The sequence below is a fragment of the Rhinolophus ferrumequinum genome, chromosome 26, assembly GCF_004115265.2.
Source record: "Rhinolophus ferrumequinum isolate MPI-CBG mRhiFer1 chromosome 26, mRhiFer1_v1.p, whole genome shotgun sequence".
Lineage (NCBI taxonomy): Eukaryota > Metazoa > Chordata > Mammalia > Chiroptera > Rhinolophidae > Rhinolophus > Rhinolophus ferrumequinum.
Genome location: NC_046309.1, coordinates 29,876,341 through 29,900,540, shown reverse-complemented (window position 1 = coordinate 29,900,540; position 24,200 = coordinate 29,876,341). Strand labels below are relative to the sequence as shown.

Here is a 24,200-nt window from a genome sequence, read left to right as displayed (position 1 = left end):
TAGTTAAGACATTAATTTTCTATCAATTTTTTTGTATTTCCTACAGGAAAAAGAATGAAAATTGCTGTTCCTGAAAGTAGGACTATAAATATTTATTTTAAGCTTGGCCCTATTTATTTAAATATGTCAAGTTTAGAGACTGGCCTTTCTTTAAATATTCATGTGTATAGAATACCAATGGTTGTAACTGACTTTTTCTCCATTACCTTAAAGAATTCTATAAAGCTACTAGTAATAAGATTTTTAGTGTGAAATTCAAATATAGTTTCTACCATTAGAAAAATTATTAAACAATTTATAATTTAGCAATGAACTACATAAATGATAAAGTTCAACTGCCAATCAATTTGCAGATGACTCAAGCGGGAAGCCTCATAGTTTAAAGTTCCAATTAAAATGTTCATTAATAATATTACTCAATAGTCTCATGTCCATTATATAACACTGACAATATTGAACACAACAGGACTAAATAAACAGATATTCAGATGTTTAATGATCATAATTCATAGACAACAGATGATCTGTTATTACTTGCTCTTTATAATCTTAGCAGAAAATTAACTGAAATTGTTATGCTTTCATTAATTTTAAAAAGCAAATTTATCAGAAAAAATCATTAAATGTTTCTACTAGTTTATTTTGAAGAACAACATTATATTATCAAAATAAAACAAATAGAAGTAAACAGTTTGGCAATACAAAAAAATTGCAGTCTTAACTGAACAGACAGCAAATATGTGCAGGAGCGCCAGAATGAATTTGGGGTATCTTATTTACTCACCACTTTCGGAAAGCTTCAGTGTTACAGGATTGCAAACCTTTATGCTATAGCTTCAACGCAAAAGTAATTTTGTGACTTGGGAGACTCCTTACTTTTTAAACAACCCTCTATAACAAATATGATCAACTTATTTGATAAAAACGAGTAAGTGTAGGTATTTTTCTTTCTTTGCTTCTTCAAATCATACCAGGCTCATTACCAAACTTTAAGAGTTGGTTCAAATTTCAAAGCAGATATAAACTGAACACAATAGCAGACCAGTAAACAACTGCATAAAAGTAGTTACTGGCAATTTGTTCTCTATTCAGCTGGGCTTTCAAACTCATGGTCAAAATAGTTAATGCGTTCATATCTTAAAATTTCTCAGGAAATAGGAAGAAAATCGATGCAACATACAGATACTAAGGTCAGAATTTCATTTTTAAAAATCTGGCATTTACATGAGAGATATAATAATTGCTTACAAGTTTTTTGTCTGAGTCACCTCAAGTAAATGAGATGTGGAAAATATACATAAAAGTTTAAAGAAAATGAAGCCCAACTAAGACACAGAACATACAAATTTTTTTATAAAGCAAAATACAAATGGAGGTATTATGCTTTTTAATGTGAGATACCCATACTTAAGAAACAATGGGCAATTTTCAAAATTTTGCTTAGTTAGGATATTTAAGAACATTAAGAAAGCTAACAGTTTTAAAGTGAAGTAATTTTTTTGTAGAGCCAACATGGTGTAGTAGTGTGAAGGACTCAAGCTTTGGAGTTAGACTCTCTGGTTCAATCCTAGCTCAGCCACTTATCATCTGTATTTACATGAACAAATTAATTGACCTTTTGAGTCTGAATCTATAAAAGCAGGATACTTACTTGTATTAGCTTATTCTATAGATTAGAAATATGTCTAGCACAAAAAATGATAGTTGTATTTTGCAATAAAGCATTTTTAAATCAAAATAGGTCATTATGAGCAAAATAACACAACTCTAAATGACTATTACTTTTTCATCTAAATGATTACCGCTACATATGAAATCTTGGTGTAGAGTTAAGGTCCTAGTAAAATGCATTAAAAAAATTTTTTTTCTTAGAAGCCTCAAAAGAGATAGCAAAAATAAGAACTTTGGGGGACTGCAATCTTAATAAAGGTGAAACAACACTGATAAGGAAATCAAACTCGATCCATCAACTGAATCTTACCTTTCACCATGAACAAAATAAACAGGTTACACTAAATAATCTCTATGCTCATTTTCAACTCTGAAAATACACGGAACTAAGTAAAGTAGTTAAGAGTGAAGGATGTAAATAAAGCACATTGCCTGGATTCATACCAGCTAGGTAGTCTTGAACAAATTTCCAAATCTTACAAGTAAGTTCCTTATCTATAAAATGGGATAAAGGTACCTATCTCAGTGTCATGAGCATTAAATTAATAAACATAAAGTTTATTACAAAATTGTGGATAGCACATAGAAAACAATTAATAAATGGCAAGTGTTATTAAAATGGTAAAATTATCTCCAGTCATTAAAATTTAGGGAAAATAAAAAAGTTTAAAAGCTGTTGTGGCTCATGCCAGGTGGCCCCGGCTAGGGCACAGGCTGCAGCTAAACTTGGCCTGTGGCAGGGACACTGCCAGGAGGCTCTGTAGCCAGCACACCGAGTGGCCAGCTTTGGGCCAAGCCAGAGCACCACTCAGCTGCCTCCACAGGTGACACACCCAAAGGGCAGTCTGGGTAGGCATCAGAGCCCTGATAAAGCGAAACATGCTCTGTAGGATCAGCCCCTGCACAGCAGCTCCTCCACTGTAGTCCTGGCCAGTCCTCACAACCAATCAACCTGAGGGTCAATCACTCCCACGGATGTCCAAACAGCAACCAAGGCTCAACTACAACGGGAGGGCACACACAACCCACACAAAGGACACACCTGGAGTGCAAGGCTTAGGTGACCAGAAAGACTGCACCACTGGGCCCCACAGGACACTACAGGACACTACATAAGGCCACTACTAAGACTGGAAGACATAGCAGCCCTACCTAGTACATAGAAACAAACACAGGGAGGCAGCCAAAATGGGGAGACAAAGAAACATGTCCCAAATAACAGAACTGAACAAAGCTCTACAAAAAGAACTAACAAAAATGGAGACAAGCAATCTATCAGATGGCGAGTTCAAACCACTGGTTATAACAATGCTCAATGAACTCAGTAAGAAGTTTAACAAAGTAATAGGAAACATAAAAATGGACATAGAAAACAAAAATAGAACCAGTCAGAAATGAAGACTACAATAACTGAAATGAAGAATACATTACGGGGATCAACAATTAGATGAAGCAGAGGATTGAATCAGCAATTTAGAAGTTAAGGTAGCAGAAAATACCCAGTCAGACAGCAAAAAGAAAAAAGAATCCCAAAAAATCAGGAAAGTTTTAAGGGACCTCTGGGAAAACATCAAGTGTAGCAACATTTGCATCACAGGGGTACCAGAGGAGGAGAGAGCAAGGAATTGAAAACGTACTTAATGGAAAAATGACAGAAAACTTCCCTAAGCTGGTGAAGGAAATACCGTGTTTCTCTGAAAATAAGATCTAGCGGGACAATCAGCTCTAATACGTCTTTTGGAGCAAAAATTAATATAAGACCCAGTATTATGTATTACTATATTAATTTATATTTTATATTATGTTAATTATATTTTATACATTATATCATGTTATGCTATATTAACTGTTACATTAATTATATTACATTAATTATATTTATATATTATGTTATGTTATATTATATTGATTATATTACAATTTGCTTCCCCTATAGAAGAATCAATTGTGACTTTGGTCTTCCTGGTTTGGGTCAAAGGGCTTCTACAAAAAGTTTGCATCAAACCTCCAAATCTGCAAATGACAGTGTTTGGCAAGGAAAGGCATATGAAATCTCAAAGGAAAATTTCAAAGAGAATCTCTAAACATAAGAGCAAGATATGCTTCCTTGGGTATCAAGACACTTTCCTTCTTTTTTATCCTTATGAAAATTGTAAGTTATTCAAATTTCAGAAAAGCTGACAGCTGAGTAATAAAACCAAGACCAGACTGACTGCCAATCAAGATGGCAGGGTAGGTAGATCCGAAGCTCACCTTCTCACACAAATATCCCAAAATTACAACTAAATACAGAGCAACTATTGCTAAGAACCTGAAGACTAGTAGAACAGAATACCTGTAACTAAGGACAGAAAGAAATCACATTGAAATGAGTAAGAGGAACAGAAACACAGTTTGCTCAGGTGCTACAACTGTGTGGTGTCTCACAAACAGGAGGGAAATCATTGGCGTGGTCCCCCAAGGAGTGAGGTACCTGAGCCCTACACTGGACTCTCTGGAGGACCTGTGCTGGGAAAAGGAGTAGCCACAGTATCTGGTTTTGAAAACCAGCAGGGATTACTTCCAAGAAGACGAAGAGCTATGGGAGACAGATGCTGCTCTTCAGGTGAGCTGCACAAACCCACCTGACTCCAAGATCCATCATGGAGGCAGCAGTTTGAGAAGGGCCTGTTCACACATGGAGAAATTAAACTGAGTAACTTTAGGGCCGATGCCACAGGAACAGGAATCAGTGGGAACTCTATCCCGACAAAGAACTGTTGGAAGGTGTCACTGATTCTTTTGCTGTACTTTCCTTCATCGGTGTGTTGGCAAATCTGTCACTATGCATTAACCAAACACCATTCTCCTCTCCCTGGCATTCCACTCAGATCCTACCCTGGCCCATCCAACACACATGCCCAGGCTGGAGCCCCTCCCAAGCAGCTCCAGACCAGCCATATCCAGTGGCTGGCCTTGGCTCACACTGCAGCCTTTCCTAAGCCAAAATGAAGAAACAAAGGAATATGTTCCAAAGGAAATAGGACAAAATCCCAGAAAAAAGAACGAATCAAAATGGAGACTAGCAATCTAACAGACAAAAGAGTTCAAAACAAAGGTTACAAAGCTGCTCAATGAACTTGGGAGAAGAATGGATGAAACCAATGAGAATTTCAACTAAGACAGAAAATATTGAAAAAAATATCAAAAATGAAGAATGCAATAACTGAAATGAAAAATCAAAATCAAATTTCCTAAAGGAAATCAAAAGCAAGTTAAATGATGCAAAAGATCAAAACAGAGATCTGGAAGACAAGATAGTGAAAATCACCTCTTGGAACAAAAAAAATTTTTAAATGAGAATAATTTAAGGGACATCTGGGACACCACCAAGCATAATAATATTTGTATCATGGGAGTCCCAAAGGAGAAGAGAAAGAGACAGAAGACCTATTTGAAGAAATAATGGCCAAAAACTTGCATAACCTGGTGAAGGTAAAAAGATAACCAAGGCAAGGAAGTTCAGAGAATTCAAAAGAAGGTAAACCCAAAGAGGCCCGCACACTAAGACATATCATAATTAAAATGCCAAATGTTAAAATATAAAGCTTGAATCTTAAGAGCAGCAAGAGAAAAGCAACTGGTTATATGTAAGGGAACTCCCATAAGATTATCAACTGATTTTTAAGCAGAAACTTTGGAGGCAAGAGAATGTCATAATATATTCAAAGTGATGAAAAGAAAAAATTAGGAATACTCTACCCAAAACAGTTACCATTCAGAATTGAAAAGATAAAGAGTTTCCCAGACAAGAAAAAGCTAAAGGAATTAGTCACCACTAACCCAACAATAAAAGAAATGCTAAAGGGACTTCTTCAAGTGGGAAAAAAAAATTCAAAACTAAAAATAAGAAAATACAGGGGAAAAAAATCTCACAAAGGCAAATATTTAGTAAAAGCAGTATATCAACCAATTATAAAGCTACTATGAAGATTAAAAGAAAAAACTACTATAAGATCAAGGGTATCAACAATAGCAAATTTTGGATACACACATACACACGAAAGATGGAAAACATGATTCAAAAACAAACATTGAGGGTGAATAAAAATGCAGGGCTTTTAGAATTTGAATGCATTCGAACTTAAGTAATCAACAATGTAAAATAGACTAATACAAAAACAGATTTGTGTATATATGAATCTCAAGGTAACTGCAAAACAAAAATCTATAATAGGTGCTGAAAGAATAGTGATTAAAACATATCACTAAAGAAAGTCATCAATGCACAAGAGAATACATCAAGAAAAAAAAAAGTAACAGAGAACTACAAAAACAACCAGATAATAAAATGGCAAAAGTACATATCTATTGAAAATTATTTTAAATGAAAATGGACTAAATGCTCTAATCAAAAGACTTAGGGTGGCTCAATTAAGAAAAAGAAAGACCCATGTATATGTTGCCTATAAGAGACTTCAGCTCAAAAGACACACACAGATTGACAGTGATCGGATGGAAAAGATAATACATGCAAATGGAAACAAACAAAAAATCTGGGATAACAATACTTTTGTTCGACAAAATAAACATTAAAGTAGACCACAACAAAGGACAAAGAAAGACACCACATAATGATAAATGGCTCAATCCACAAGAGGATATAACACTTGTAAGCATCAATGTACCCAACACAGAAACATAAAGAAAAGTACATAAAGAAAGTACATAAAGTACTTTCTAAGTACATAAAGAAAATATTAGTGGGCATAAACAAAAAGACTGACAGTATAACAATAATAGCAGGGGACTTTAACACCCCACTCACACAAATGAACAGATCATCGAGACAGAAAATCAACAAAGACACAGTGGCCTTAAATGACACATTAGACCAGGTGACCATAAGAGATACAGAATTTTTCAGCCAAAACAGCACACTACAGATTCTTTTCAAATGCACATGGATTATGTCATAGAAATGGGGGAGTGAGGAGAGCCTCTTGAAATCTCCCCTGGAATTAGCAACAAATTGAACAGCTACAATTCCACAAAGTATTCCCTGGGTAGCAGACAGGTAAGACTAAGAGACGCACAACTAAAATCATCTAAAGATAGGGAAACTGGGCGAGCGGGGGAGGAAGGAAGTGGGAAGTGCGGAGATGCGGGCCACGTGGGCGCAGGAGCGGACTGGAGCTCGAAGCTCCGAGCTCCCTGCATTCCGGAGGTACCACAGATTCAGGAGAGGGAAGAATTTGACTGCTAGTCATCCCCTTATGGCCCACAGTCCCGCCTGAGGGATCAGCATATAACATGGCTGGATCCAATGCTCACAGCAGAGACCTGAGCAAAGACTGTGGAAAGAAGGGTGAAAACGGTGGTTTCAGCCCTTACTGCCGAACAGAAAATGGAAGGCATAGGCATGGAGCCTAGCAGCCCCCTTCCAACCCTCCCAGAGCTCGCCCACCCCCACCTGTCCAGTGCTAGAAGCAGAACAGTAGCAGTGTCAGATCAAAAGAACAGACTATTTGGAGTCCTGAGAACTATAGGCAAACTAGTTCTGGCTAAGGGGAGGGAGCCCTGGGTGCAGGACTGGCTGTGCTGGTGGTTGCTGCCATCGTTCACAGCCACCTCTCACAACCCACTCCGTCCCTGTCCCCACCTATCTGGGCTGATCCCTGCAGGGGCAAACAGAGCCACTGAAACACACAGGCTCAGAAACTGGTGCAGGAAGAGCTTTGGAATTTCAGAATCTCTCCACATCCCCTCATGGAGGCGGTGCCCTGTGATCCAGGTGACCTGCTCACAGAGAAGCCCAATTTACAGGGAACCACCGCCATTCTGTGACAAGTCAGACAGTGCAGAGAAAATATAACACTACAGTGTGAGAAAGAATCAAAGGCTGCAGTCGGAGAGATAATGAAACACTCTACTGACACCTACTGGAAAGCAAAAGAAAGACCTCTTCCTATTAACCTGCTGCAGAACCCACTCCTCTGGATGCCTAAGAAGAGAAATAATAATTCACAGATTGCCATGAATAACCAAGGTAACAAGGCAGCTCGGAAAAAAAATGAAAAGTCTCCAGAAAAGGAACCTAAAGACATGGAAATAAGTGACTTAAATGACACAGAATTCAAGATTGCTATTCTTAACAAACTAAATGAGATGCAAGAAAACACAGACAGGCAGTTCCATGCCTCACAAACACAATCAAAGAACAAAATGAATATTTTACCAAAGAGATTGAAATTTTAAAAAATAATCAAATAGAAATTCTGGAGATGAAGAACTCAATAAAAAAAATGAAGAATGAAATAGGAAGCTTAGGTAGTAGAGCTGACCAGATGGAGGAAAGAAGAAGTGACATCGAAGACAGAAATCTGGAAATGACACAGATGGAAGAAAAGAGACTTGAGAGTTAAAAGAAATGAAAGAACTCTACAAGAACTTTCTGACTCCATCAGAAAGAGCAATATAAGAATGGGTATACTAGAAAGAGAAGAAAGGGAGAAGGGAACAAAGATTACTCAAAGAAAAATTCAAAGAAATACTCGATGAGAACTTCCCAAACTTGTGGAAAGAACTGGATCCTCAAATCCAAGAAGCAAATAGAACACATAATTACCTCAATCCCAACAGGCCTTCTCCAAGGCCTTCTCCTTTGATTGCATAGAAGCCATCAAAAATTAATGACAAAGAATTCTCAAAGCAGCCAGGGAAAAGAAGATGGTAACTTACAAAAGAAAATCAGATTTTTCAGCAGAAACTCTACAAACAGGAGAGAATGAAATCAAGTATTCAAACTACTGAAAGAGAGAAATTATGAGCCAAGAATAATATATCCAGCAAAGACACCCTTTAGATATGAAGAACAAATAATGACTTTTCCAGACATACAGAAGTTGAGGAAATTTTTTAACATGACCTGTATTACACGACATACTAAAGGAGGCTATTCAACCTGAAACAAAGAAATCAAAACAATACAAAATCATGAGCAGTACTAGAGACAGACAGAAGCAGGAAATGGCAATGCCTACACAAAACAGGGCACTACGCACTTAAACATAACATAAAGGGTAAAGAAGAAGAAGGAAAAAAAAACATTAAAAAAAAAGAAAAAAGAAAAAAGACAACTTGCTAGTGCAACTCAGAAATTAACTCAGCATAAATAGGGATAACTTGTGACAACAAAAACACAAAAGGGGAGAGTAAAGGTCTGAATCTGCAAGAGGGAATGGAGATAAGAAGCATACTGAAGAAAACTTTCTTTTACATAAACTTATATGTTTTTTTTATATTACATAAACTTTATATTACATAAACTTTCATATATATGAAACTTTCTTTTACATAAACTTAATGGAAACCACTCAAAAAAAAAAGACAAAAGAAAAAAGAAAGAAAAAACAAAAACCCAGAACTGAGACATGTAACATAAAAAGAGGAAACAGAGGAAAAGAAATTCATAGAATACCACCACAATAAAATAGCAGGCAGAAACAGAAAGACAAAGAAACAATGGAGACATCAAACTACCAGAAAACAAAGATAAAATGGCCACAGGACATCCTCACATATCAATAATCACCCTAAATGTAAATGGACTGAACTCACCAATAAAAAGGCACAGAGTACCACACTGGATTAAAAAAAGGAAAAAACCCAACAATATGCTGCCTCTAAGAGATGCATCTCAGTTACAAGGACAAAACTTGTAAGGGTGGAAAATAATACCCTAAGCAAATGGCATCCAAAGAAAACTTGGTGTATTCATACTTATATCAGATGAAACAGACTTCAGAATAAAAAAGGAAACAAGAGACAAAGATGGACATTTCCTAATGATAAAGAAGACAATACAACAAGAAAACATAACACTTATCGATATATATGTTCCCAATCAGGGAGCACCAAAATATATAAAGCAACTACTAACAGAACTAAAAGGAGAAATTGACCACAACACAATTATAGTAGGGGACCTACTCCATTGACAGCTATGGATAGATCATCCAAACAGAAATCAATAAGGAAATATCAGCCTTAAATGACACATTACCAAATGGACAAAATTGACATTTATAGAGCTCTTTATCCAAGAACACCAAACCATACGTTCTTTTCTAATGAACACTGAACATTCTCAAGGATAGTCCATGTGTTAAGACATAAAACTAGCTTCAGCAAATTTGGAAAGACTGAAATCATACTGAGCATATTCTCTGTCCACAATGCTTTGAAATTGGAGATCAATTGCAAAACGAAAGCAGGAAAAACTGCAAATACATGGAGATTAAATGACATACTACTCAAGAACTGTGTTAAAAGGAAAATAAAAGGAGATATCAAAAAGATACATAGACTCAAATAAGAATGAAAATACACTGTATCAAAATTATTGCAATACTGTGAAAGCAGGATTAAGAGAAAAATTTATATTATTACAGGCCTATCTCAAGAAATAAGAACAAGCCCAAGTAAATAACCTAACATCACATCTTAAAGAATTAAAAAAAGAGGAACAGATAAAACCCAAAGTCAGCAGAAGGAAAGAAATAAATATCAGAGCAGAACTAAATGAAGTAGAGAACAAAAAGACAGTAGAAAAAATTAATGTAACAAAGAGCTGGTTCTTTGAAAATATTAATAAAATTGACAAACTCTTGGACAGATTCACTAAAGAAAAGAAAAAAGATACTAATAAAATAGGAAATGAAAAAGAAGTTAAGACGGATACCACAGAAATACAAATGATCATACAAAAATACTATGAATAACTATAGACCACCAAATTCAATGACCTAGAAGAAATGGACAATTTCTCAGAAAAATATAACCTTTCTAGACTGAATCACAAAGAACTGAAAAATCTACATAGACCGATGAACAGTTAGGAAATAGAAATAGTCATCCAAAATCTCCGTAAAAGCAAAAGTCCAGAACCAAATGGCTTCACAAATGAATTCTACCATACATTCAAAGAGGATCTAATACCTGCCCTCCGCACACTTTTCAAAAAAATTGGAGAAGACGCAATACTTCCTAATCCATTTTATGCGGCCAACATTACTCTGAAACCAAAATTGGTAAAAATAACCAAAGAAAAGAAAACTACAGAGCTATATCTATGATGAATACAGATGCAAAAATACTAAACAAAATACTAGCAAACTGAATACAATAATACATTAAAAAGATTATACATCACAATGAAGTGGGGCTCATTCCAGGGGCACAAAGACAGTTCAACAAATGCAAACTGATCAATATGATACATCACATAAACAAAATAAAGGATAAAATCATGATTCTATCCGTAGATGCAGAAAAATCATTCAAGTTACAACATCCATTTATGATTAAAACACTCAATAAAATGGGTATAGAAGGAAAGTTCTATAAAGCCATAGAACTCAATAAAGCCATAAATGGCAATCCCTCAGCTAACATAATACTTAATAGTAAAAAAATGAAAGCTTTCCCCCTAAAATAAGGAGTAAGACAGGGATTCCCCCTCTCACCAGTGTTACTCAAAATAGTACTGGAAATCCTAGCCAGAGCAATCAGGCAAGAGAAAGAACTATAAGGCATCCAAATTGGGAATGAAGAAGTTAAATTGTCACTTTTTGCAGATGACACAATTCTTTATACAGAAAACCCAAAGACTGAACCAAAAAAACTGTTGCAAACAATAAGCAAATACAGTCAAGTTGCAGTATATAAAATCAATGTACAAAAATCCATTGTTTTATGTGCTAACAATTAAATTTTATTAAAAGAAATGAAATAAATATTCCTTTTGCAAAGGCAACAAAAATAATACCTAAGAAATAAACTTAACAAAGGATGGGAAGGACCTATACAGTGAAAACTGTAACACATTATTAAAAGAAATTGCAGAAGACACAAAGAAATGGAAAGACATTCTGTGTTCATGTATTGAAAGAATCAACATTAGTTAAAATGGCCATAATTAGCCAAAGCAATATATAGATTTAATGCAATAGCCATCAAAATCCTAATAGCATTTTTTGAAGAAATAGAACAAAAAAATCATCAGATTTGTATGGAATAACAAAAGACCCCGAATAGCCCAAGTAATCCTAAGAAAAAAGAACAAGGCTGCAGGTATCACACTTCCTGATTTCAATTTGTAATACAAAGTGACAATAATCCAAACAGCATGGTATGGGTAGTAAAACAGATACACCGACCAATGGAACAGAACTGAGAATCCAGAAATAAACCCACATATACAAGGTCTGACAATTAAGTTCGTGAACTCATCCTAGAAAAACTGCTACATACCTCATTGCTGAATATCATTACGGTCACCTTCGCAGTAACTCCCCTTGGGAAGCTATGTACTGACGCCAGCACCTCGTCTACCCTTTAAAGCAATTTTGGAACTCCTTTTCTGGAATGGCCATAAGAGCTGTCATCGGATTATTTTGATGTCCTGAATGTCATCAAAATGTCTTCCTTTCAATATTTTCTTTATCTTTGGGTAAAGAAAGAAGTCACTGGGGGCCAGATCAGGTAAGTAGGGAGGGTGTTTCAATACAGTTATTTATTTACTGGCTAAAAACTCCCTCACAGACAGTGCCGTGTGAACTGGTGCATTGTCGTAATGCAAGAGGCATGAATTTTTGATGAAAAGTTCAGGTCACTTTCGTGTAACTTTTCCACACAGCTTTTTCTGTACTTCCAAAGAGTAAACTTGGTTAACTGTTTCTCCAGTTGATACAAATTCATAATGAGCAATCCTTCAGATATCAAAAACGGTTAGCAACATTGTTGTAACAAGTTGGAGAACTTAATTGTCCGACCTTGTATATCGGCAGATTATTTTCAACAAAAGGCCCCAAAAAAGCACAATGGAGAAAAGAAAGCCTCTTTCATAAATGGTGCTGGGAAAACTAAAGCCAGTGCAACAGATGGAAATTAGACTCCTATCTGTCACCATACACAAAAATTAACTCAAAATGGATCAAAGACCTAAACATAAGATATTTAATAAACTGCAAAGAAGCAAGCATAGGTACTAAGCTTATGGACCTTGGATTCAGAGAAGATTTTATGAATTTGACACTACAGGCAAGGGAAGTAAAAGCAAAAATAAATGAATGGGACTAGATCAAACTAAAAAGATTCTGCACAGCAAAAGAAACCACCAACAAAACAAAGAGGTAACCAACTGAATGGGAGAAGATATTTTCAAACAACACCTCTGATAAGGTGGTGTTATATACACCAAAATATACAAAATATACAAAGAACTAATACAACTCAACAATAAAAAACAATCCAATCAAAAAATGGGCCAAGGACCTGAACAGACACTTCTCCCAAGAAGACATACAAATGGCCAACAGATACATGCAAATCAAAACCACAATGAGATAGCACTTCACACCTGTTAGAATGACTATTATCAACAAGACAAAAAATAACAAGTGTTGCAGAGTCTGTGGAGAAACAGGAACCCTCATACGTACACTGCTGGTAGGAATGTAAATTGGCACAGGCACTATGGAAAATAGTACTGAAGATCTTCAAAAAATTAAGACTACAATTACCATACGACTCAGCAATCCCTCTTTTGTGTATATAACCAAAAAGTCTGAAAACATTCATAGATAAAGATATATGTACCCCTACATTCACTGCAGCGTTATTCACGGTGGTGAAGACCTAAAAACAACCAGTGTCCTTCAATAGATGATTGGATAAAGATTAGGTACATATACACAATGGAATATTACTCAGCCATAAGAAAAAATGAAACATTGCCATTTGCAACAACATGGATGGATCTTGAGATTATCATGTTAAGTGAAATAAGTCAGAAAAAGTCAAGAACCATATGACTTCACTCATATGTGGTATATAAATCTGAAAGCAAAAAACAAACAAGACAAAGAAACAAAAACTCACAGAGGTAACAGTTCAGTGGGTGCTTACCAGAGAGTAAAGGGGGGTGAGAAGATGGTAGAAGAGGGTAAAGGGGGTAAAAAATATGGCAATGGAAGGAGAACTGACTCTGGGTGGTGAACACATGATACAATATATAGATGATGTATTATAGAAAAGTACACTTGAAACCTACAAAATTTTACTAACCATTTTAACCCCAATAAAGTTAATCGAGAAAAAAAGACAGAACAAAAAAGAAGTTACTTGAATTAAAATATTATTATGCTAAAAATAGTCCTGGCCTAACAAAGATCTTAAGTTTTTGCATTTCACTGTATTATTTTCTCACGTTTCCATCAGTCAAAAGGGTTGGAACTTGTATAAATCCAGTAGAGTGTTTTCCAAATTGTGTTTCACATAGAGGTTAATACGTGTGTATTGGGGGTAATGGGTAAATAGTTAATGGACGTAATGAGGGATAGAGGCAAGAATTTCATAGTCAAGTTTGAAAACTTTTTCTCTGAGTATACACATTAATATTCTCACAGAACACTGGGCAAAGCACTGTTTGGGAACTCTCTATAAAGATTAGTTGAACAATGCTTAAGTTAAAAAATTTTAATTGCGTCAAAGACACAACACCTACACTGCAGGCAGCAGTTACCAAATTGCAACTAATTGGGGAATGTGGACAAAACTCAAGTAGATTCTTGTTAGTCTTGAACAGTTAAATAAACACTTTGCCACTCAAATGGTGTATTTGTATCAGGAGTTTCTGCATCACCTTTAAAATTTTTAGAAATGCAGAGTTTTAGCCTATCTCCCTAAAATCATTTAATTCCAATCTCCAGAATTTTAACAAGATGCCGACATGATTCCTATGTATAATAAGGTTTGAAAAGCACTGGCCTAGAACAGGACTTGGCAAACTTTTTCTGTAAAAAGCCAGATAGTATTTAAGGATCTGCAGGCCATTATGTCTCTGTTTTAACTACTCAATTATGCTGCTTTTCAGAATGATAAAAAAAGATAAATATATTAGGAAGATATAATAATTAAAGATGTATATACACCTTGAAACAGAAACCTAAAATAAAATACATGAGGCGAGAAAATAACACAATTGAAAGGAGAAATAGACAATTTAGCAATTATAATGATTGTTTAATATTCATCTCTCAGTATTGATAGAAATAGACAGAAAATCCGCAAGGATATAGATAAATGAACACCACCACCTTGATCTAGCAGATATTTACAGAACACTTTACCCAACAACAGCAGAACACTCATATTTTTAAATGAACATGGTGTATTCTCCAGAATAAAACACATGCCAGGCCATAAAACAAGTCTGAATAAAAGACTAAAATCATTTAAACTATGTTTTCTAATCACATGGAATTAAATTAGAAATCAGTAACAGAAAGAAATGTGGGAAATCCCCCAAATATTATGATATCATACAACAAACTTTTAAACCCATAGGTCAAAGAAGAAATTTCAAGGGAAATTAGAAAATATCTAGTACTAGACAGCATATTACTAGTATAAGGATAGACAGACAGACGTCTATAGATCAATGGAACAAAAAAGAGAGCTCAGAAGTAAACCCCTACATTTATATTTGATTGATTTTAGACAAAGGTGCCAAGGCAATTCAGCAGGGGAAAGGATAACCTTTCCAACAAATGGTGCTGGAACAATTAGAAAGCCATATTTTGTTTTAAAAAAATAAACTTTTACCTCATTTCATCAACAAAAACATCTCAAAATAGATCAAACATCTAAATGTAAAAGCTAAAACAATAAAACTACTAAAAGAAAACTACTATGGGAGGAAAATCTTTGTGATCTAGGGTTGCGCAAAGATTTTTTAGATATGATACTAAAAGCACAGTCCATAAAAGAAAACAATAAACTGGACTTCATAAAATTGAAAAACTTGTACTCTTCAAAAGGTATCATTAAGGAAAAAAGACATGCCACAGACTGGGAGAACATTTCCAAATCATGTATCTCACAAAAGACTTTTGTACCTAGAATATAAAAAGAACTCTTAAAATTCAATCATAAGAAGACAAATAACCCAATTTAATAATGAGCAAAAGCTGTCAACAGATAGCTCAATAACAAAGATAAGTGGATGACCAACACACACATTAAAAGATGCTCAACGTCATTAATTATTAGAGACATGCAAATGAAAACCACAATGAGATACCACTCCACCGGTAAACTGAAAGGCATTCTCAAGTAGATTAGCTTTAAGAAAGAGTAGAATGGAAGGTGAGAATCTGAAAATTGATTTTCTTAAAATTATCTTTGCTGACATACTCCTTGGAAAGCTTTTGTGGACCTCCAGTGGTACACATACCATATTTGAAGACCACCAATATTAAGAAAACAAGAAGAATTTGGTGACTCAGGAGATATTTGGTTAACAGGAATTAATGATCTGGAAAGGTGTCAAGCATGAATGAGGCTAATTTGGAAAAGAAAAAGTAGGGCTGGGAAAAAGGGAGGAAGAGGAAGGAGAACTCTTGTTAGAGTTTCCTACATTATCTATCATCATCATCATTTTAAGAGTCCCTAGCACTGCCAAGTAAAGTGAGGACAATATCCTCAGGCAATAGCCACATGTTTTCATCACTTGGAGACTCCCACACAGGCTCCCTGCCCTACCTCACATTCACTGAAAAGAACCACAGCCAAGCAGTCCCCAGGTCTCCCTCCCAATACTCATATCTGGAAATCACTCTGCAGCACGACTGGTGCAAAGCAGAGAGTTGCACTGAGCTGGGGTGACCTCCCTTTACCCAACCTGTAGTCAAATTATAGCATTTGTCACATAGTAGTAATCATTTGTTCACATGCCTACCTATTCCCCCTCCCATGAGATGTGCCTTCTTTAAGAACACAGACATTTCTTATTCATCTTAAACTCATCGGCACCCAGTACAGTACCTGACATATAGTGCAGCCAATAAACGTTCCAAGAATGGAAGACTCGGTTTATTAATACTGTACATATAAACTCCAACCATACAGTTTGAATGGTTAAAAAAAACCCTTTTCTTAACAGGCTGTGGGCAGCAAATGTATTGTAAAACCCATTTTTTCTTTCTCAGGAGAGCCTCTAATTGTAATTAAGTACCTGCCATGTTATTACATATCTAATCCCCTTTTAATGTCTATGTTATTATATATCTAATCTCCTTTAGGGAAATGGCTATAGAAAAGAAATGTGCTGTAGTGAGAACAGTGGACCAGATACTCATAGAAACTAGACAATCTGGTTCTGGCTATTATAGTGATTCTGGATACATCTTCTTTGGCTTTCAGTTTCCTCATGTGTAAAACAAAAGTAATAAAGTACAATCTCTAAGCACTCTTGAAATGTTAATATTCCAAGAATGTTTAATCTATAAGTGCTTCATTAATAAACAATCAGAAGAGGCAAAATGTCACATGCTGAGTATTGCTAACATTTTGGTACCTCTTTGCTAGAAATCAAACTAAAATACCCTATCAACATTCATTCAGTACTTCAGTTCCATGAACAAAATTAAGTGCCAAAAAAGAATCTCCTCCTGAAATCAGTAACTTCATCTTTCAATTCTAATAATTCAACACTTGAAGCAAGCATTTTATCACACATCACAGGCACTGACATAATAAACTGTAAGCTTACCTGCCAGGAAACTGCTCCCAAAATCACTGTTGCAAGAAGACTAAAAAAAACTAACTGCTCTGAAATTAGGCAAAAATGGCGCATCCCTTTGGATGCCATGATTCTATCAAGGTTATTGTTATCTACCCTGTGGGTAAAATATACTTTATGGCAGTCATTTAATTTGGTATGGAATCCCCAAAGAGTTAAAAGAAAAATAATATGGCAAATCAACCAGAAAATCCCAAAAACGGAAAAGCATGGTATTACAAAATACCAGAGATGAGTGTCTCTAAGTTTAAATGCTGAAAGAATAAAAAATGTAAGTTCAATCATTCCACTGAAAACGACTGAAAGTCTTCTGCAAATTCTTCCACGGTACAAAAAGGGTTTCCACCTCTCAGTCACTGAAAGTCCACTAAAATAAATGTCAAGGAAAGGATCAGTTATTAGGCAAATAAAAAAACATGCAAATGCAACTGGATTTTTAGGAGTTTCCAATGAGGAGAAAAAGAGTAAGACCACAAAAATAGCTAAGTTTGGAATAGCGAGGAAAGACTTCATTCTCAGGTCAACAATCAGCATGGCCAAAGCTACAACAAGGAAAATGACGCTCAGAGACTTCTCCACTAGCATGGTTGTGCTAGCAATGGCGAATCCAACAAGTTCCAGAAATTCAACTGTGGTGAGTAAGGTGGGGCGATGACGGACATAACCAGAAATTCTCTCCACCAAAGTGCACAATATCCTTAACACTATGGAAGTCAGAAGCAAATATTTGGTTGATTCTTCTTTCACATCACTTTTAAAGGATGAATTATCAAGAAAGCATAGGAGGCCAAGCAAGAATCCAAACCAGAGATTGGAGAGACTTAAACTTGCTGCTTCCATTGAAAAATAATAATAGAGTATGCTGGCAATTCCAAGAACAAAAAGGCCAAGAATAAAAATTACCAAAATTAAGGAATTTGCTGTTTTTTCCCATCTTACATAAAGACCTAAACATATAGCCACAAGTAAATTGATTCTTGCTAAATAGCCAAGATAGCGCACTGAAGAATGCATGTTCACTTCTCTGTTCGCTTCTTCCAGCCTTGTCATTGCTAAATAGAGACAATGACTAAAGCAATAACGCAGTGATTTACACATGTAATCTGGCAATCTGGGCTCTCTCCTCACGTTACAATTATTAACAGCTGTATTTCATCCAGCAAATCAAATCTCATGTATCCGTAACTCTTATTTCAGCATTTTCTCTGGTGGAAGTTTTGTTTATAGTAACCTAAAAAGGAGAAAAAAAATTTCAACATTAATTTTACATAATTTACCTTTCACATGTAACTTCTTCATACAAAATAATCAGTAAGTGAGAAATAAAGTTTCTTCTGAAACCCCGTGTCTTAATGGTAATTGTCTCCAGCTTAAAAACTCAGCAGTTTACCCAAACCAAAAAGGTTATGCTTTCTATTCATCATATGTTAAGATTGTATGACTAAATTACCATCAATGAATGTGTTGTTCCAGAGGTGGTGAGGAATTCACCTAATTCATTCTTACTCCATTATCTGCTTTTTCAACAACATGCAAATGTGAGATATTCAACTTAGCTTAGATTGTAGCAAATGGGTTTGGCACAATGAAAAGCTACTCAGATCTTAAACAGAATGAGGCACTTTAACATAACGTCTAACTTGAAAAGGATCAGCATCCAATAATAGCGATCATTACTACTTGCCTAAAATCCTCTACATCTTTTGACAAGGCAGCTCTGAAATGCTCTAAAACCTTAGTCTTTACGTGGTTTAACTAACAAACTTTAACTGTATTAAAGTTATTCAAGTCCCTAAAATTGATCCATAATTCTCCCTGTATTTTTATCTCTACTAAATTACTTTGATGATCAAACCTACTTTTCAAATCTAAATAGAGTAGCAAACCTGGCCTTTCTAATCAAAATTGAAAAGTTGTAATGTTGACCAATATTTATTATAAAATAAATTTAAAACTTAACAATTTTACTTTTAAGAAGTTACCATGATTATTTGTTAAAGGACCCAGATAATTATTTCAATTTTAAGTGCCCCCACAAGTTGCACTTGAAACATGACAATAGTCTAAAAAGGATTTAACTGTCTACTAGATAATTCTTCAACTTTTCTAGTATGCTGTTTCCAAAGGACAGAGCCATAATATCCATGGAAAACTGAACCATATATATATATTCAAAAAGGAACTAGTTTGTGATCAGCTTATTTATACTTTCTTAATAGCAGGACACAAACAGAAAGACCCAACAGAAACATGAGATAACCTAGAATTAAGCCGTAACTACCCATTTGGCTGGAGAAGAATGTCACTGGGGGACAACCTTAGGGTGTCTGGGAGTTTTCAAATATTATTAGTAATTCTTACTAATTCTACTTCTATATGTTCAACAAGTAGTGTCATGCAGGGTGTCCTGCGGGGTCTCTGGTCCCGCTCCCCACATAGGAACGCAGGATATGGTGAAGCCAAAAAGGAACACCCATGGAGCCATAGATAGGGGAGTCATACCACTATAGTCTCACTGGCGGCTGGGTTGGGAGACACAGGAAGCAGGAGCCACACGATCCGCAACCCACCGTCCACTTGTCTCTGGCAACCAACCTCACTTGCTAGCTGCAATCTGCCTCTCTACAATCCGCAGTCCACACTCCACTATGCCACACCACCACTTTGCTAGCTTAGCCACGGCAGTTATATCAGTGGCTAATGGCTAACCGGTAACGGCTGATGGCCAACTAGTCACAGCTGATGACCATCTACTACCTGAGCCAGCACCTTTCTATGTGAGGCCGAGAGCCTGAAAACTGCACTCCTGGCTCTCTCCCTACAAGCACCTTTTTTTTTTTTTTTTTAACAGCTAAATCTATTTATTAACTAAGTATTGTAACTGATTTTCCTCAATTATATTTTCATTCAATTATTTCTTACTTAAGATACCACACACCTCTACAGAAAATATCTTCCATTGGTATGTTTTGGTTTTATCTTTTTATTAAACTATGAGAAACTGATAAAAAATGGAGGGCATTGTATTTTTTTTGTTAAATATCACTCCTGTGTGTTATATAATCATTTAACAAATATGTTGGAATATATATCCTCAAAGGGTTGATGGAACAGTCTGCTCAGACAACTGAACAAAACTGGAGAGAAAAAAAATCACATGATAGGTTAAATGGCTGCCACTCAACCACAGACATCCTGCGTTTCTCTGGTCAATACTCATTCCCATTTTGGGAATATCCAAACCTCTGTTCCTTATCCTCAAATCTCTGACACCCACTTCCTAATGAATTTTCACCATATGTCTTTGTCACCAACAGAATCATCATAAGGGAGTTTACTTGAGTTTCCAACATCACAAACCCATCTCTACTTACATCTCCTGATACAGGGAATGAAGGGTGTCCCCTTCCCTAGCTGAGGCTAAATCTTTCAGTTATACTATGCATCCCTTCCCCTCTGCCTCTTCTAGAACTTCACATTCTCTCTTCTCTCTTGAAACTTGCACTCTTCTCTTATCCACTAGAACTTAAAATATTTGCAAAGCTCGTTTCAAAAATAATACCAAAATACAGAACAAAAAAACGCCACAGAAAACAAAAAATCCAGAAACAGAAACAACAAACAAAACAAAAATAATCCTCACTCATCCTCCATGTCCTCTTCCAAGTTCAATCTTCTATACCTTTGACAGCTAGTATTTGATTGCTTCACTTTTCATACCACTAAAACTGTGGTTCCCATCACAGGACAATAAACTGCTCTGCCAAGTTCTGAAATGATTTGTAAGTTCCTAAATCCAATGGGTACTTTTCACTCATTATGCTGCCCATTCTTCGAACAAACTTTGACATTGTGGACTCCTCCCACCTTCTGAAACCTGCCCTTCCTTTAGCAACCAAAGACAAGTCTTCAGATTTTATTCCTAACTCACTGGCCTTGTCTTCTTAGTCTCCTTACATGCTATTCATTCTCAATCCTACCTTTGAACGTGCACTCCCAAGCCTAGGCATACCTCTTACTACATACTTTCGATGAGCAATGTCATCTATTTCCATGTCTTCAATTATTTCTCCCTAAGTGTGTGTGTGTATACACATTAATCAACTTCATAGAAATAAAAGCACTAACTCAGTTCTGCACTGTTAACAGAGCTAAAACACCTAGGAAAAAGAAAATGTAAACATATAAATGATAAAGTACAACACATCCATATCATGGAATATATGTAGCCACTCTTATCAGCCAAAACCAAGGTGGCAGAATATTATTTTTAAGTGGTTAACTTACAAAAGTCTTTCCCCATATTGACATTCTTCAAAAGACAAATAGCCTGAATGAAAGAGTAAAACAACAAAGCATTACAGTCATTTTCAATTGGTCTGCCATCATTGGGGAGTTATTTAAGAGGTAGATACAAATGGATCATAGAGAAGTCAATCTGCACATGAGAAAACTTAACCTACCAACTGCCAGAGTCTGTTTTATAAAACCCACACACCACTCTAAGCTGCTCCTCCTTCACCACTTATATTTAATCCTCACCAAGTACCGTCTACTCTTCTTTCTATATTCCTCTTAAATGTTTAAATGTTTATACTTCTTTCCATCCCCAAGGTCACAATCCCAATGTTGGCCACCGTTGTCTCATGCTTGCCCTTCTGCAAGAAACGTCTTTTAGAACCAAAATTTGTCAACTCAATCTGCTATGCAAAACCCTCCAATGGTTTCCCATTACCCTTAGCAATAAAGCTCCTTAAAATGCCTTATGAAGCTCTCCGCATTGGACGTGAATAACTCCTGCCTTACTAACTCCCTCTTGAACGTTGTATTCCAGCCACACTGACTTTTCAATTCTGAACTGCACCAATGCTATTCCCTCTCCAGGTGCACTCCCTCCCCTGCCCTGGCCTCACCTCAGTCCCCACACCTGGCTCACTCCTACTCTTCAGGTCTCAGCTTAAATCATCTTAGGAAGATCACCCGACCCATGGATATGATCCCTGTACTTACTCTACCACTTGTCTGCATACCCTACTAGATCACAAGGTCTCGGAAAGTTTGTCTTCAATACTATATGCCCAGTGTCTAGCATAAACTCTGGCACCAAGTAGGTATTTACCAAATACTTGTTGAAGAAATAAAGACTAATCCAGAAATAATTATATTTAATTATATCTAGAAATAATTACATTTAATTATATTTAATAATGCCAATCAGTTGTTGGATACTTATTAATACAAAGAGAATAAACAAGTTTCCTAATATCCCACAGCTAACAAGTAGTAGAGCTAAGGGGGATTCCATGAATTTCTGGATTGTTTCTCTCTCCACCGTATTCCAGCCTTCACTTAATTCACCCAAATTCCTCTAAATCAGAAAGTTCTTTTTCACGTCCTACTTCTAGGGAATGGCTCACTAAATCACTTGCATCATCTTTCAACTCAAACTACTTCCGTCCCATCCAGGGATCCAGGGGAAGTGTCAAAAGCTGAAAGGATCACACTGAGCTGCCAGGGTCGGGGAATTCCAGTCCTCTCGTTCTGTGAATTCACGGTAATCCTGTGAGTCCATCTCATAAAAGATGAATGATGCCTCGAATATTAAACCCCTCAGCAACAGGACAGCGACAGCAAAATTCTTGCATCCCGCCTCCTCCTAACAAGTGGCAGACCCGAGGAGCCTAGCAGTCTCTACCAGCCCTCTGCTTTGCGAGGAGGCGACCGTAACCGGGCGCCCAGCTGCATGGAGATACGCTGGGGGTACGGAAAGTACCCCACCGTCAACTTCTCCCGCAGGGGTCCCTACCCCAGCCCGGGGCAGCCGATGGGCGGAGCTCGGCGCCCAGACCACGCGGAGCCCTGGGCGGCGTCGGTGCCCAGGTCTCGACGCCCGGCGGTTCGCCCCGACCCCTACCTGACTCGGCCGCCGCCACCAGCGCTCCGTCGACTCTGGGGACAACACAGTAAAAGGGAGGGCTACGGGCTGGGCCTACGACCCAGAACGGGGAACTCGAGGGCCTGAGGCCGCACGCCCTAGCACAGGCCGGTCCCTCCGGGAACTTTCTCCGTTACGGGCCCGGCAGCAGCCGCCATGTTTCCGGCACCGACGCACGACCTTACGGAGCGCCGCCTGGACCACACCGCGCGCGCCTCCGCCCGGCCCGGCCCCTCCCGCCAGGCCCGCGGCGCCGCCCGCAGCCAGGGGCGCGTGCGCGAGCGCGATCTCCCCTACCAGGGCGCAGCCTGGGCGCCGCTGTCCACGCCCGGAGCTTTGGACACCCGCGGAGGAGAACTGGGGGCGGGAGGTCCCCGAAGGATCAGACTGGTCGTTTCCTTGAAGCATCTAGGCCGCCGCCTCGGGTTGGACCGAAGCTGGGGCACGACGGGCGGGACGGCCACACGGGAGTGTAAATACTGCAGGAGACATTGCTGCTCTTTAATAACATACGGCTTTGTGTCCACTGACCAGCTGCAGCCCAAGCTCTTTCGGCTCTCCTCCTTTTCTAATTCAGATTCCCTTTAATATACCGCCAGGTTCTTGGCTCCACCGACATCCCCACGGGCCGGTTCCATTCCCCCAACGCTCCGTCCTTTACGAGGCCACGGCCTCGCGTCCTGAGGGTTCCTCACACTCCAGGGCTGCTTCTCATTTGTACTCTGAACGCACTGAAGACACGTAAGGGCTATCACTGGGAGGTAGGGCGTCACGACAGCTGTGGAGCAGGATGGTATTGGGGTTTGGATCCGGGTTCCTCTCCGTCCTGTGTGCCACCGAAGATTCTCCATCTAAAATATGGTAATGAAATCTTTCCTGCAAAGTTGCGAACATTCAATGAAACGGTGGTTTTTTTTCTTCCTGGCATAAGGTAGGCCCTCAAAAAGTATGAATTCCCCTTCCGCCTTT

General features: G+C 37.5%; 1 protein-coding gene across 1 annotated transcript in view; it reads right to left on the bottom strand.

Annotated features, from left to right (window-relative positions):
- The window catches only part of TMEM168 (transmembrane protein 168), a 46,424-nt gene extending 22,979 nt beyond the window's left edge, over nt 1-23,445 (bottom strand). Inside the window, exons 1-2 of the mRNA XM_033099034.1 lie at nt 23,211-23,445; nt 17,267-18,527 (exon numbers count right to left, since the gene is read on the bottom strand). Coding sequence (XP_032954925.1) covers nt 17,267-18,394 — 1,128 coding nt within the window. The 5' untranslated portion in view covers nt 18,395-18,527; nt 23,211-23,445. The remainder of the gene's footprint in view (nt 1-17,266; nt 18,528-23,210) is intronic.
- Between the last annotated feature and the right edge of the window lie 755 nt (nt 23,446-24,200).